Source organism: Sebastes umbrosus, chromosome 2 (genome assembly GCF_015220745.1).
Source record: "Sebastes umbrosus isolate fSebUmb1 chromosome 2, fSebUmb1.pri, whole genome shotgun sequence".
In the NCBI taxonomy this organism is placed as follows: domain Eukaryota; kingdom Metazoa; phylum Chordata; class Actinopteri; order Perciformes; family Sebastidae; genus Sebastes; species Sebastes umbrosus.
Genome location: NC_051270.1, coordinates 25,103,508 through 25,119,732, shown reverse-complemented (window position 1 = coordinate 25,119,732; position 16,225 = coordinate 25,103,508). Strand labels below are relative to the sequence as shown.

Genomic DNA, 16,225 nt, shown 5'->3' with positions numbered 1-16,225 from the left:
CTTGTAGCCTACATGTAGGATGTGACAGTCCTTATTTGTGGTATTTGTCCCGCCCCTCCTCCATTGTGATTGGACGGCTGGGTAAAAAGTGACAGTGGCGAGAAACAGCGTTTTACCCAAAGTTGAACATTTTTCAACTCTTGTTGACCAGAAAAAACACCACATGTGCAGCGTTCAGAGCAGAATAGACGCTCATTGCCTTGTTGTGCTGCCGGCGTTTGTAGCATAGTGAAAATACGCAGCACTCCCATTGTAAAGAATTAAAAAAAGAATAAATCATGAACATAGTGCCTCCATTTGGTCAAATGACACCACATTGGACACCGCACTCCCTTGGGTCCTAAGCAATACACCCACCAAGTGTGAAGTCGATCGCATGACGGGGTTCTTGAGATCCGCGAAGGACATATGGAAAGACAGAGAATTGCTTCATAGTTAGATATCTTTTAGGACTTGCCTCTCCTGTTAATGGACATTTCCCCAAGTGAAATGTATAAAACATGCTTATGTTTGGTGGGATGGTGTATGTGGTATACAGTAGGAAAGGCAGCATCTACTCTCCACCTTTAGCCCAACATGTCTTCACAGCAGATCTCTGCTGCTCACTCGTTGAGTTTTAATGTGCCCTAAAGTTGAGTTTGTATTGATGTCTGTTGTGCACACATGGGAGGGAGCAGCCTTGCTTTTTGAAACCAGCCATCAACTTGCTTGTTGCCCTCCTCTCCACAGGGGTCAGACAGCACTCGGACACGCGCGTTGTCCCGCGTTGTTTGATACATGTCTATATGCCTAATCTGGTCTGCCCATCTGTCAGGCCTGTCTGGCCTAATCAGAGTCTTGATCTCACCACAGATTTTCAGCGGCATCCTCGTCTGCGCAGGTGGCTTTCAAAGAGCTTACAGACTACAACCAGTAAATAAAAAGCTTTGATATGTTGTTTTCTTCTCTTTCTCCTTTCTCTGATGTTTTCAAGGATGTTATTAGCTGGCCAGTACATTAGTCACTGGTTTCATTCTTCTGTTAGGGAGGGTCAGTGAGGTTATCTTGATAAAGAAGGATGTGTCATGCACCTCTTGTCACCACTTGTCCCCTGAAGTAGGAGGGGGGCCCGTGAGCAGAATGATGCATGTTCATCGGCTGCCATCACTTCCAGCTGAACAGTCAGGCATTACGAGGCAGTCAGGATGACCTCTGAGCCATACGCTGACAGTGTCCCTCTGTCCTTTGTCCCTTTGCATCACGGTCTTTCTCCTTTTGTCTTTCGGCCCCTTTTCTTCCACCTCTGCCTCTCAGCTCCTTCATGCTTTGTCTCCTTTCTTTCCTGCTTTTTTTGTCTTTTTGCTCTAACTTTTATTTCTCCCACCTGTGCAATAGTGGCCCTTTATTAAAGAGAGTGAGCTTATATGGAAAGTAAAACAAATGACTAACATACTGGCACGGTAAAAGCTTCTTTGAAAAGGTCTGAGGATATAAATGGAAAGAGGAAAAGTCAGTGGAGCTATTTTGGATGCACCACTGTCGCTCGATGAACTGGAAGATACGAACAAAGGCAAATCTCAGGATCAAAAGGCATCCCGTCAGAGCTCTGTTTAACATTTTGGTCAGAGCACAGTCCATTGCTATTAGACGTGATATAAAAGAAGTTGGAGAAGTATGGTAGTCTTCTCTAGTTAGAGCCACCTGTGCAGAAGAGGACAGGAAATCTGTGATGGGATCATGTCTCTGTCTGTGTCTGTGACTGGAAGCATTGCTGCTTAGGTAGAAGTGTCAGGATGGCGATGAGACACACCTGCTTTTGTTCCTGTAGTCCTCACTGAGCGGAACCAATTGTTCTGCAAAGTGCTCTCCGTCTGAAGATCTGTCATAACATAATAACTCTGAGGTAACAGGTACATGTACGCTGGTAGCCCCCCAACCTCTACCCCCACCCCCTTAACACCCATATAGTTAAACTAGTGTCTACAAAAAGTATGTAACTGGTTTATATTTAAATATGTGCTCAATTGTTAAATATAACTGTGAAAAACACATTGTGGCTTTGCAGTAATGTTAATCTGAAGTATATGCTGTAAAGCAGTGATTCTCAAGGTGGGGTCCGTGGACTTCCAGGGGTCCGTGGCACTCTGTCAGAGGGTCCGCAAAATAATTTGCTATACATTTTAAAACTGTGTTGTATCCTTAAAAAGTGCAAATCTACAGATGGGGACCATTTGCAATTACTTGGATTACATATGATTTGATTACATGGGATATGGGAGATAAGTACAGCTAGGAACGGTGTATGAGAACAGCCTGTATTATAATATACTATAATATTTTATAACATATTTTTAAAGCCTCTAATCTCAACACTATGTCACATAATTATTGTGTTGTGACAGATTACGAACCATAACCACAGAATACATATACAGCATATATTATTTTGCTTTTTTACTTTATTAAATTGGAAAATGTACGACAACTGGGCAAACTCCACCTGCTGATGAAGTTCATGTGATATGATTGAAAACTCCAGAACAACTACTAAATTGATGCTGTATTGAGATTGTTTTGTCAAAGCCAAAAATTACCTTTCATAATCTTTTAATGATGTTCTTCTGGTGTGATGTTAGGCGGTAGTACTGAAACAAATGCATTTTTTCATTCATTATTATTTTTTGATAAATTAATTAATTTATTCAATTATGCTTTTTAATCTAACAATATTATTACTGAAGAACGTATTTTTCTGCTGATACCTTAATCAATGAATTGACTAATCATTTTTCTACAATTAGCACAATAACACATTGCTGGGATGAGGTAGTCTGTAAAGCTTTGCTAATGACTTCTTAAATCCAGGGTAGGAGGTAGATTCTCTATTTTGGGCTCAAATCTCATGTAATATTCATAAACTTCACCTCTCAGTGCATTCAGTGCCTAATGTTTCTTGTTATTTCTCTATTTTTGTGCTGTACTGAAGGGGTGACTTTGGGTATGCATTGTGAGTGCTCTTCGGCCTGTCTGTGAGTCTCCGTATTTCTCCAGAGACAGTGAAAAGTGAAACTAACTTCTGTCTGCGCAGACAGCCATACGGTGTCTAATCCACTGGCTTCATGGCTCAATATATCTTCCTAAAATCCTTCAGTATCGCTGATGATAAATCATTCTTAGGTCAGCAGCAAGTGAGCAGTCATAATTCTGCTCCGTCTTGTGATCTGTATAGTTTTAATATTTGTACCCAGATGTTTAAACTGCTCGTAGACCTTTATATCTTTAACTTTACATCAACAAAACTCAGTGTTTCTGTCTATTTTCATACATGGCTCAAATTATATTGCAAGTTTGTGTTGCATCTAATACAATTAAAAAAGAGAGGACAAAGGGCAGTCAAGTCAAAAATAGCAGTATGGGCATCTGCCAAAAAGTAAATGTACTTGTTTACAGCGCAGCTTTGCTTCTTTCAAAGGGATTTTGAATCAGTTACTCTTTGTTTTGATCTTAATAGAGTGATCCACGTTGTTTAAATGTTGTCACGTAATTGTGGAAAATTCTTGATGCAAGTTATGCCACAAAGTGTACTTCAAATTATATCACATTTTTACTAACTAGCCATGTTTCCATTTACATATTTTTATGCACATTTTGAAGTATTGCATAAGAAAAGCTGTATGGAAACACCAAAATTCAATAAAACTTCCTGAATTGTGTAAAAACTCTCTTGAGGAGGTTTTTGCCTTTGTCAATAAATAGTTGATGCGCTAAATGGATTATGGAAACACCTTTGCTGAATAAATTCTGAAGTTGCGAACATCTAACCCACATGATAGATCAGCTGTTTCCGCTGTCGGCGTCTTTTTGGATATTCCCGTAACGAGCGAATACTTGTCTTCATCTCCGTCCAGACAACATGCTAACTAACATGAAAGAACAATGCCCAAAACAAACCTAAAAATTCCTAATTTTCTATCATACATGGACTAGATGGCCAAGGCGACTTGTTTTGTTTCTGGTTCTCGACCTCTTCTTCTTCTACTCTGTTTACAGGCGGATTACAGCCATGTGTAAAGCGTAGTCTATAGAGCCAACTTCTGATGAAACTACGCTGTAGCCAAATTTATTCACTCCAAACCAGTCGATGGAAACCCGCCTAATTCACATTTCTTTTTTGCGACATTTCAAAAGTTTGCGTAAAATTCGCCTGACAGTTGAATGGAATCACAGCTATTGGGAGGAACTTTCATTGTTTAAATCCTTGAGCCAAATCGTCCATGTTTCTTTGTCTCTCTCTCTCGTCCTGTTTCTCTTTAATAATGTGATTCGTCTAGGATTAGTGAGTGAGCTACAGGTTGTAAAGTGCCCTCCTTGAGCCACAGAGCTCCATAAGCTGCTGCTGGATGTGTGAATGGAATCCACTTGTAAAAGCAACACTGGGATTACAGCGACTGAGATCCAGTGTTTGTCTCCTGGCTGTTGGTAAATACACACGTGTGTGGACATTGTGCACAGATCACAGTAGAGGACAGATTGAGGGACAGACTGAATGGCATTAATTACATAATAGGTACTATTAAGTAGTAGTACTCTTGGACTGCAACTGAGAGTAGTCAGCATTATTGTATGGAACCATATGAAACCATTAGCATTAAGGCATGTCATGAATAAATAGCAAGACAATGACCAAATGATGATTATGTTTTGGAAGTGCGAGCCCTGCATTTGAGAGGAGCCACTCTGACGCCAGTCATGACTATTATAACAAGCAGATGTGTCAGCGGACAGTGGAGAGACTGACCCAGACCCAGTGCACCTGTGCACCTTGTGTACTTCTAAGCATCCATTTATAAGAACATGTGTTCTCATTTTACTGCTAACTCGGACTGAAGTGCTAATATCTGAGTATGGTTCTATGGAATTAACCAAAGGTCGCCCGGCTGCTACCAGACGTAAACAGTAAGGTGATCTGCCATCATGGTCACGTTGCCATGTCGCTGTTGCTTGTTGTGATTGGCTGAACCTATTTTATCATGTGCCTTTATCCAGTCTTTTCCATGCCCAGAGAGACAAGCTGTCCGTAGGTTTATCTTAACAAAAAATAGTCTCTTTCAGCAGCTTCATGCTACGAAGTATTAGTGCACTGCAGAGCTGAGCTGACTATAAATAAACGACAAAGGCAATTGATTTATAATAATGTAATAGAGAGAAAAGCATAAAATACTCACATTGAAGAAATTGACACCTACAAATGTTTTGAATTTTTGCTTGAAAAAGATGAATCGATTATCAAAATAGTTTCCGGTTCATTGATTTAATAATGTATTTATCATAGGGCTGTGTATTGGCAAGAATCTGGCGATACATATCATGGTACCGGGGTAATGATTCAATATATTGCAATATATTTTGACACTGTAAGCAAGGCTATATATTGTGTTTTTCTTTATTTCTTTATTTAATTTTATGAAAACTGTCATAGTTTAAAGCACACACCAAAAATAGACCATTTTAGAATAGGCAAAAATGATACATTTATACTGCATGCAAAAAACTGCATGGTTATTGCCCTAAACTGCATGTTGTTATCATAAAGTGGGCATGTCTGTAAAGGGGAGACTCGTGGGTACCCATAGAACCCATTTTCATTCACATATCTTGAGGTCAGAGGTCAAGAGACCCCTTTAAAAATGGCCATGACAGTTTTTCCTCACCAAAATGTAGCTTAACTTTAGAGTGTTATTTATCCTACTTCCCAACTAGCTTTAAGCGTAAGTTTGTAGCGTTATTTAGCCTACCCTCCTTGTCGTTCAGATAGTACGACATGGTTGGTACTAATGCATTCCTTATGTTTCTAGTTTCATATAATGTCAGTATCTTCTAGCTTTAAAACTGAGCCCGCTACAACCCCCGAAAGATAGAATAGTGGATTTTTAAAAGGTTAATTAAAAATCAATAAAGTGTTTTGGAGAATCGATACGGTATCGCACAACATAATATCGCAATACTCGTGTATCGATATTTTCTTACACCCCTAATTTATTGACTGATCGTTTCAGCTCCAGCTGGCTGCATTGAGTTTGCTGTAGAAGTTGATTATGCATACACTCAACATACAATATGTTTTTGTCTGCTAGCCCTAGTAGTCTTTAAACCACATGTATGTAGGGTTACACACCTACATCTGAACCATTTCCCTTTTTGAGGAACTTTGAGATTTAGTCCATTTTGTTTTTTGTAATTTATCATCTTTTTAAAGCATGAGGTTGAAAATTGTCAGAATTACAATGTTTTTATTCCAATTCACCTTAAGTTACCTTGGAAATTCCCTCCCTTTGCAGAAGCAAAGCAGCTTCATTGTGGCTTAATAATAGAAGACAAGTGGATGCTCCATACCTAGCCTCCATCTGCAAGCTACCCGCTGACATTCAGCCCAATTATTCACACATGCTGGAATGCAACTACAGCCAACAGGGGAGGATGTCCTTTAAAAAGTAAAGACGGCAAGAGGAAAGTTATGTCACTTAGATCCTCCAGGCATCTTTATGTTTTCCATCAGATATGCGGCGATGCCTGCTGGCAGTGTGGATTGTTCTTCGGGGAAAACGTGGTCATTGTGAATCATGTGGTATTTAATGGATGTGGTTACGTCAAGATGTTGTGCCTCAAGCTATACAACATCAGAAACATTCAACAGTTTAAGATTTACACACAGACGTCTCCGATGTGTTTGTACTATCAATTAAAGCTTTGATTGAAATGTACAGCAACAGGTGCATTCAAGTGACACACAATACATTTACATGCACTTCATTGACAGATTCTTTGGCAACTTTAGGGGGAAAAAGCTGTAAACACAACCTAGACATAATATCACCTCATGAAATTGTTATGTCATTGTTATGGTGTTCGCAACCAGTTACCTTTTAAAGCATCCAGCGCCACAGAGCAACATTCATTTGAAGCCAGATCACATGACCTTTTAATTCTCACTAGTTTAATATCTGGCTCTTTAGCAGCTAAATACTCACGGTGTTCACCAGCTAAAAACTGGAAACAACACTGACTGTTCACATCAAGCGGCAACCACCTATACTGAGAAATGAGGCCAACGTGGAAGTGCCAAAAACTGCTGAAGTGTCTTAAACCTGCATTCTTTCTAACAGCCAGCAGGGGGCGACTCCTCTGGTTGCAAAAAGAAGTCTGATTGTATAGAAGTCTATGAGAACTCTTAGAGTTGTCCGTGTTTTCGTCTTAGAACTTTAACCGTTTCGCTGTGTGTTTTCAGTTCATGAAAGTTAATTATAATATTTTGGTCGCCTAAAAATATCTTATTCAGCGTTCGGTTGTAATTAGCTCCACCCTCTCGTGTCACTTCTGTTCTCAAAATGTCGACGGCCAAATACCAAGATGGTGAACTCGAGGCTTCAAAACGGCAGTCCACAAACCAATAGGTGACGTCGCGGAGACTACGTCCATATTCCATAAACTCTATGCTTTACATGCACAAAATATTCATTTTTTTGCCCTTATTCGGAAAAAGACAATATTCCTACTAAGTTGTTTATATGGCTAATGAAAATGAATATTCCACTGATTACATGCAGTTGTGCATACTCCGATTAATGTAACCAGTGGCGGACTTCTTTGACGGTGCGAAAACAGGCTCCCTCTTTCATTCCTTCAACCACCTTGAAAAGAATATTTCTTGATATTTGCTCACATCCAAGAATGTGTTGATATCCAAGTCTTTCATAATGTTTAACAGTAGGTGTGTTTCTCTTTTTGACCTGAAATGTGGGCTTTTCTTTTGGGCATGCATCTCTGCAAACTGTTGGCTGGTCATGATGAGAATCATGTATTATTCTGCTTTGCCGACCAAAAGTTTTGTGCCTGCATCATTTCTAATGTCATTTTTGTTTTCTCTGTCTGTCCTGTTGCAGGGTGACCCCGCAAGATGAAGAAACGTCCCCTACAGGTGATCCCGGGTGTTCAGACGGGTCTACAGGTGCTACAGGTGGAGCTGGTGCTATGGCAATGCCTGCCACCTCCACCCTCTCGTTGCCCATGAGCCAGGGGAAACCTTCCCTGCGTCGCATCAAAGGCCGCATTCACCGCAGCAAGAGCCTGGACAGTATGGATCTGCTCGACTCCAATGTAAGGCTCACTCACGACGCCAACTTAACATGTACACACAAAGGAGGAGTGCAGGATACTAATAAGGCTGCAGCTAATGGTTAGCGATTAATCTGCTGATGATTATTTTCACGATTATTCGATTAATCCTCCAAATTTGAGATTTGGGCTTAAACAATGACAATTATTTGATTTGATTTCTAGTTTGTGTGCTGTCTCTTAATGGAAAGAGAGAGATGTTGAAGGAGCGCACCTTTTTTTTGATTAGTTGCACCCACACATTTAAGATAATAACAACTAGATCTTGTACTACCTCAGAGGGGGGTACTCAAAAAAAATCCTTATCTGTCAGCAAATCATTTTTTTATTTTTTTTGTATTCCTGTAGAAATAATATTTTATAGTCCTGCATTAAATGTAAGCTGTGATTACATCGACTAAATTACAGTTACTGTGATTTCAACGGAGAATAAATTACTGAGAAGCCCAAACACATATTTTTCTCCTAATGGTTTAATTCAGATTTAACATTTACACAAGCTAGAGCACGAATACGCACACACACAAACACACACGCAGCGTGACCTTTGGTTATGTAATATTTCTTTGATTTTCAGATGAGCACAGTTTAACACATTCCATATGTCTCTCTCTATGACTGGTTTATTCTCATGAAAAGTATTAATCTGATAAATGATTGGGTAAGCTGCTTGGCCCTAAAAACCCTTACTAACTCTGGGATTGTCCATTGAGCTGAGGACGGCGTTTGGCCCACTCTCTCTCCACCGGTCAACTCATGCGTACTTGTGCGTGTGTGCGTACCTGTGTGTGTTTATGAGTGATGTGGCTTTTGGGAAAGCACCCAACGGTTTATGATGTAAAAGCATGCCAACCTGCTACTAATGCATGCTTGGTAAGGCTGTTTTTTAGGTGGCATGGGACCACAGTGACAGACCGTTTCAACGGAATTGCATTGCTAGGCAACAGCTTGGGTCCAGCTTTACTTCCTGTCTGCTTATGTCATTCACATAATTTGCAAAAGGAAGTAAACTGGGACACATTTAGCATGTTTACATTTACAACCTCGGTGAAACATGGATGTATTAAGAAAACTGGATACAGCATTGGAGGCGGGCTCCCGTTCAGTCCTATGAAAGTTGCTCAGTGGCACATGAATCCAAAATGGTTCGACTTCCGACTGGAAATGTCCCTGGATCTTCCGGCAATTTTCCGCATCCATTGGGAGCAGGCGCAGTAGCGTCCGCTCGGTCACATAGCTCGGTCACAGGTTCACAACGTCACGCTGTCGTCACGGCTTGCTAACTCCGCCTCCCAGCCCTCGCTCTAGCCTCGGTCTGGGGCTCATTCGCATGAACGGAGGAAGGGAAATAACTCTGGATTCGGCTATTAGTGGATTTTACAACTTTTAGGACTTTAAAAAATAAGGGCTATTAGAGTGTTCATACTGGGAAGTTGATTTACCTAAAAAACAATTATCCGCGGAGTTACAGACGTCTCTTTCCCAATGTAAGTCTATGGGAAAAAGTCTTTTTGGGCCCAATGGCATCATGTGACGGACAAAGAAGTTGTAGTACCGCCGTTTGGCCACTACGCAAATTGGGATCAGCGACCGGCGCTCTTCCTGGGGGCTTTAGGTGAAATGGTTCATACAGATAAATCTCTCTCCTGCACAGCGCTACTGAATCTCTCCCCATCGCCACTACTTTCTTTATGTCTTGACCCTCTGTAGATGTCTCCTTTAATAAATGTTCACAGTGTGATGTTTCCTCATCTCCCGCCATCCTTCCTCTCCATGTTGACAGTCTGCAGTGTGTGAGTGTGTGTGTGTGTGTGTGTGTGTGTGTGTGTGTGTGTGTGCTCATTGGGTGTTCAGTATTTTAGCTGGCCTTAATTGCGAGCAGCTTGGTGTGCCTGTGTAAGGAGTCATTATTCTTCCCCTCCACAGCAGCCGGCCTGTCGTCAAAGAGCCAGACTGGGACTCGTTATAATTACAGTTCACACAAGTTAACTCATTATTGATGTGTAGGAGGGTTGAAATTGGAAAGAGGAAGTCACAGCCAGGGTGGGGTTGACAGTCAGGAATGACACAGGCAGCACAGCATCACCAACCTGAATGATGCAACACACACACACACACACACACACACACACGCACACACACACATACACACATCTGTTTGTTAGTCAGTTTGATTGACTGCTGGCCTGAAGTTTCCTGTCAGTTTCTAATTTTGAGACAGAGGCGAAAATATCTCATAGATTTTTAAAACAACCTTGAGTGCTCTGCTCCATAATCCTTGGCAGCGAGCCGTGTGGCCTAAATCAAAGTTTTATTATGCCTCCACGCCGGCGACAGCCGTGGCCGGAGGCATTATGTTTTGGGGTTGTCTGTACGTACGTCGTTATCGTCGTTCCGATATCTCAGGAACGCCTGCAGGGAATTTATTCAAATTTGGCACAAACGTCCACTTGGACTGAAGGATGAACTGTTTAAATTTTGATGGTCTAAGGTCAAGGTCACTGTAGCCTCACGTCCGTCCCTTTCTCGTGAACCCGATATCTCACAAAACATGATTTTGGCTATAACTCAAGAATTCATATGCTAATTATGCCAATTTCACTTTTTCATTAATAAAAAAATAATAGGATAAAATGATGTAGCGATGACATTTTGGACAGACATGGATGTAAACTGCAACTTGACTGGTTGGTGGAAGCATACGAACATGAGGCGGTAATTCTAGTTTTCTTACCTTTGCAGACATGATTGAAGTAAAAGCAGAGGTGGGTTGCACTGGAGCTGTAGGGCAGATGGTGAATGAAAGTTAGATGTGACTTTGCTGTTATGTCATCCACAAAAACAAAACCTCGTAGCAGTCGTGGTGCACTTTGGGTTGAGTGGGAGATGCGTTTTCCAACTATAGCAACCCTGTTACCGGGGTAAAAATAGGGCTGAACCATTTGTGGAAAATATCTAGTCCAATATTTGTGATTTCAGTTGTGATTATTTTCTATAAATTTAATTCCACACCTGTGGTTGTGGTCTACATACTGTAATATTAAAGATCCTGAAAACATAATTAATCTATCAGATTGTGGTTCTACATGAACGCTCACTAGCGAATTCACAAAGAATGTCTCAAGGTCCGATTCGCAAAAGATATTAATAGCACAGGCGCACCGAGACACTATTTGCTTGGCAGCGCAGTTTGGGGTGTATTTCACCCTATGCGGGTGCTTTGAGAATTTCACGTTGTTTCTTTTGTCTTATTGGCACAGGTTTAGCGGCTGCAAATCCTTTTGTGAATTCATTTTTCTGCCAATGTTAGAACAGTTTTGGAGTGGTGGGGTTGTTTGCTTATGTTACCAGCACTGTCAATCCAATCTGATCAAACCACACCCACACATGAAGAAGCTTGTGAGTTGTTGAGGGTTTAAAGTCCAACTGAGATGGCATTTAGTCATCCCATTTTGTAAATCATTTCTTTAAATAATAATTGTAAATGCGTTGTTAATTGTTTGTTTTTATTAAAAGGAAGAAAGTCTTATATTAGAAATATATCTTTTCATCTCAGCCGAGTAGAGGGGCGTGTCGGTGTCTGTGTTTGATTGACAGCAGCTGGCAGGCTGTCACAGTGTCATTGTAGGGTGGGAAGTAAACAAACTTGTGCTGTCTCCCACATGTCACGGGCAGACAGCGTGTTGTCAGTATTGAAGAGTACAGACCACACCAGCATCTAACTGAACAAAAGTGACATTAGTTTACATGCTGTTTTAGATATAATTAGCTATCTCGCCTGCAAACTGTTAGCAGCACACTTCTCCCTGGTGGATGTTTGTTTGGAGGCTTGTTCAACAAGCAAAGGTGCAGGAGGAGACGTGTGTTCATGCTTGTAGGTTCGATAAGAAGGAGACTTTAGCAGGGAAGCTAATCGGGATGTTCAAAGTCTGTGGCTCTTGTGTTGTGTAGCAGGCTGCTGTCTGGCTCAGTGTGATTGTCTGCTCTGACTGTGATACAACACTGATGTAACTGCTTTATGCAAGATTTGATTTACAGAGCACATATGTATAATGTAGCAGAAAAAAACTGCAATTTAACTTCAGATATCTAACTCTTAATAAAAAATACCTAATGATGTTTTTCCGAACTTCAACTTCGAAATGTTAACTGCGTAGCTTCACAGACTGACAGTGTCAGCTCCTCTTCAGAGATTTTAAGGAGATACTTAAGCTCAAAACAAAGTTATGTTAATGATGTCTTTGAAGTTTACTTCTGTCATTTACACTACAACTAACGAGCAACCTGTTTGCTACCTCTCTTGACGTGAGGCAACTGTTTATCGACGGAAAAACTCAGCACTTGTTTTATGCCTCTGCGCCGCAGACAGCTGTGGCCGGAGGCATTGTGTTTTCAGGTTGTCCATATGTCCGGTCCATTCTTGTGAACGCGATATCTCAGGCATGTCTTGAGGGAATTTCTTCACATTTGGTGCAAACGTCCACTTCAAAGGTCAAAGGTCATTGTGACCTCACATAAGACCTTTTTTTTTTGCTAATATGCTAAATATGACAATTTTACACAAAAGTCTAATGGGATCAAATGATAAAGTGATGACATTTTAAACAGACATGGATGCAAACTGTAACTTGACTGGTTGGCGGAGGCATACAACCGTGAGGCGGTAATTCAAGTAAGAGAAGTAGATGTGTAAATAAAATGAACAATTTAACCGCTTCAGTTTCAGGGTTCTGATATTGTGCATGCTGGCTCACTGCCACGGCTTGCTGGGATACTTGAACAAAGCCATTGTTAACGTTTTAGTAACACCTGTGCTTTTCCTACTAATTACACCTCAAAATGCCTGCAGTGAAAAAGGCTCATTAACCACACAACAGCCAAGACAACAGTTGTCATTATGGCCCGTGAAATCACCAACTAACACTTTCGACTCCCTCCACTTGCTAAGACCCTGTTGATTATGCAAGTTTTTAATAAAATCACAGCTGTTGTTATTTTCAATATTGAACCATTACATAGCATTTTCAATTAGGGCTGTCAAACTTAACGCGATAATAACGCGTTAACGCAACTTATGATTTTTGATTAAATCTGCTGTCGGGCCCGACCGCTATTACATTTTTTGGAGGTTGTTGCAGGCTTTTAAAGCTAGAGTAAAGATACTGGCATCATATGAAACTATAAAACCTAAGGAATCCATTGGTACCAACCATGTCATAATAGCTTGTCCTGAAGGAGGTTAAATAATGCTCCAAACTTGCGCTAAATTTTGGGGAGGAAAAACTGTCATGGCCATTTTCAAAGGGGTCCCTTGACCTCTGACCTCAAGATATGTGAATGAAAATGTGTTCTATGGGTACCCACGAGTCTCCCCTTTACAGACATTCCCACTTTATGATAATCACATGCAGTTTGGGACAAGTCATAGTCAAGTCAGCGCACTGACACACTGACAGCTGTTGTTGCCTGTTGGGCTGCAGTTTGCCATGTTATGATTTGAGCATATTTTTCATGCTAAATGCAGTACCTGTGAGGGTTTCTGGACAATATTTGTCATTGTTTTGTGTTGTTAATTGATTTCCATTAATAAATATACACATACATTTGTATAAAGCAGCATATTTGTCCACTCCCATGTTGATAAGAGTATTAAATACTTGACACATCTCCCTTTAAGATACATTTTGAACAGATAAAAAAATTTGTGTATAATTAGTGATTAATCCTGATTAAATATTTTAATCGATTGACAGCCTTCATTTCAATAAAGGTACAAAAAATTGTGTTGCCATAGGTAAAAATATGGCTCTATCTCACAGCCTCTTTAGCTGTTATTTGCTCCAGTCTAGTAAAAGCCTTACGTTGACAATGATGCAAATACAGCAGAAAGTATTTCAGGCATCACTGTAGACAAGCCAGAGTTAGAGGAAGAGAGTCAGTCAGGAGAAAGTGAAAGTGATGCTTCACAGTTTTATCTTTAAAGACCATCCATCAACAGTCTTCAAACACGGCCACGAGAGAACCTGTGAAGTAAACCTCCCTTCTTACTGTCTCTCAACTAAAACATTAGAACAATAAATCTCAGTCCGTATACAACATGTTATACATTATTCATCTGAGGTCGAAGTTTGCATGTGACTCTCAAGCACGTCTACGCTTCTCCTTTTCCATCAAGAATATTGAAGATGCAGACTAAAAACAGGCCTCAGTATCCATTTCATCTCAATGAGCTCTCACTCTCTGCAACGGTATCGGATGCTTGGAGCATGTTACAGAAATACATTAGCTTCCCCTCTCTAACGCGGCTGTGGACCATCACAAGATGTGCATGAGTGTATGTCTGACACATGAATAATAGATGAAAGAAAATATCTACTTCATAATGCAGTGTTTTCTTTCTTTCACTTGGAGCTATTTTTGTGTAATTAGAAATACAACAACACTGTGAAGGTTGTGAAGAAGCGAATGTGAAATCTGTGGTTAAACTGGGTGAACTCACCTGGGGTTTTAGCTATTATTTATTCAATACAGACCGATGGCTCCTCTATTTGTCTTCCAATGCAAAGTAGCTGCCAATATGTTCCTCACCGTGGAGGATTGATTCCTAACAACAATGTCATTCGTGTGTGTGTGTGTGTGTGTGTGTCTGTGTGCGTGCACGTGCGTGTGCGTGTTGCTGTGAAGTGTGACCTGATATTCTGAGTCCTTGAGCTGAAAGTACACACTGTTTTGGTGAGATCCATGAGATCCTGCTGCGCTGTGGCTTTAATTTTCCACTCAGTCTGTCCAAATAAGGCAACGACGGAAATACACAAAAAGGTTTCAAGTGAGGGTTAGGATTAGTCAGGACAGCTTTCAGGAAAAAATGCATTATTTTCAGTTTGACCATCATGTATTTTGGGGGTTTTGAAAGGGTGTAATCAAAGAGTATAGAAGCAAAGAGGCAAAACTCTGGTGCTTTTTTTGACAATAGCTGCTACATGGCGCTGCGGTAGCGCTTTCACCATTTTGGACTGAAAACGCCAATTGATTTTTAAAGGGACTGTTTGCAACTTTTTAAGCGTATAAATGTAGCGGGTCAGCACACATGTGCGTTCGCATATGCGCGCTCGCGTGTGGCCGGAGCCTCGTCTCCGCTGCCTGCTCTCCTTCAATCAGACAGCGCGCGCGTCCTCGCTGTCTCGCTCCACCTCTAGACGTGAACGCGCGCTCACTACACACTGCAGAAGAGTTAGTTTAGCTCTGAGAATATCTAGTGAATGTAGAGTGGACGTTTATGCAGAAATAACTGCTGCAGCTCCTCCAGACCAACAGAGGTTTTCTGTGTCTTGTGAAGTGACGGGGCTCCTCAATGAGTTACGTTATCGTCTCGTTACCGACCGGGTGCCGGTGTCTTCGGCTGCCGGCTGCCGTCGGGAGGCGATAACGTCACTCGTTGAGGAGCCCCGCTGCTGAAGCCTGCGCTGAGCAGGAAAAGCCAACACTAAGATCAGCAGTGATTCATGGAGAGACCTTCGTCTGGTCAGCTAACATTACTGCCAAGCAGGTGAAATATAGAGTGATATTGTGGTTTTAGCTGACGTGTGTCGCCTCACTGTTTTGAGCGATGCTCGTTCATGTCTATGTAGAGCGAGCAAGCGCGAGCTCGACGCTGACTTTCGTTGATTTCAAGGCCACAGGTGTCGCTGTTAAGCAGCATTTCTGAATCTTACAAATAGTCCCTTTAAGTAAATCAACTTCCTAGTACGAACAGTTAGATAGCTCTCATTTGAATCATTATGTCCTAAAAGTTGTAAAATTCACTAATAGCAAAATCCAAATATAGATTGATGTGTGCATGCACAACAAAAAGCCCCAGTATAAACATAAGTCTGCACCGTCTGCATATACAATACAACACGTTACACGTTATTCCCAACAAATCTACTCAAATATAGGTATGAGTGCATTGAGGGAAAATTAGACTAGAGATAAAAGAGGAAAGAAATACAAGTCCTATTTGGTTCTTCAACAGAGATGAAAACACAACAAATGTCTAACCAAAATTGCAGATATATTGCTTTTTATGTGACCA

At 41.0% G+C, this 16,225-nt stretch overlaps 1 protein-coding gene across 12 annotated transcripts in view; it reads left to right on the top strand.

Annotated features, from left to right (window-relative positions):
- tjp1a (tight junction protein 1a) overlaps nt 1-16,225 on the top strand; it is a 129,921-nt gene that overhangs the window by 11,908 nt on the left and 101,788 nt on the right. For all 12 annotated transcript variants that reach the window (XM_037757332.1, XM_037757340.1, XM_037757404.1 and 9 more), the window contains exon 2: nt 7,920-8,133. In XM_037757332.1, coding sequence (XP_037613260.1) covers nt 7,920-8,133 — 214 coding nt within the window. The remainder of the gene's footprint in view (nt 1-7,919; nt 8,134-16,225) is intronic.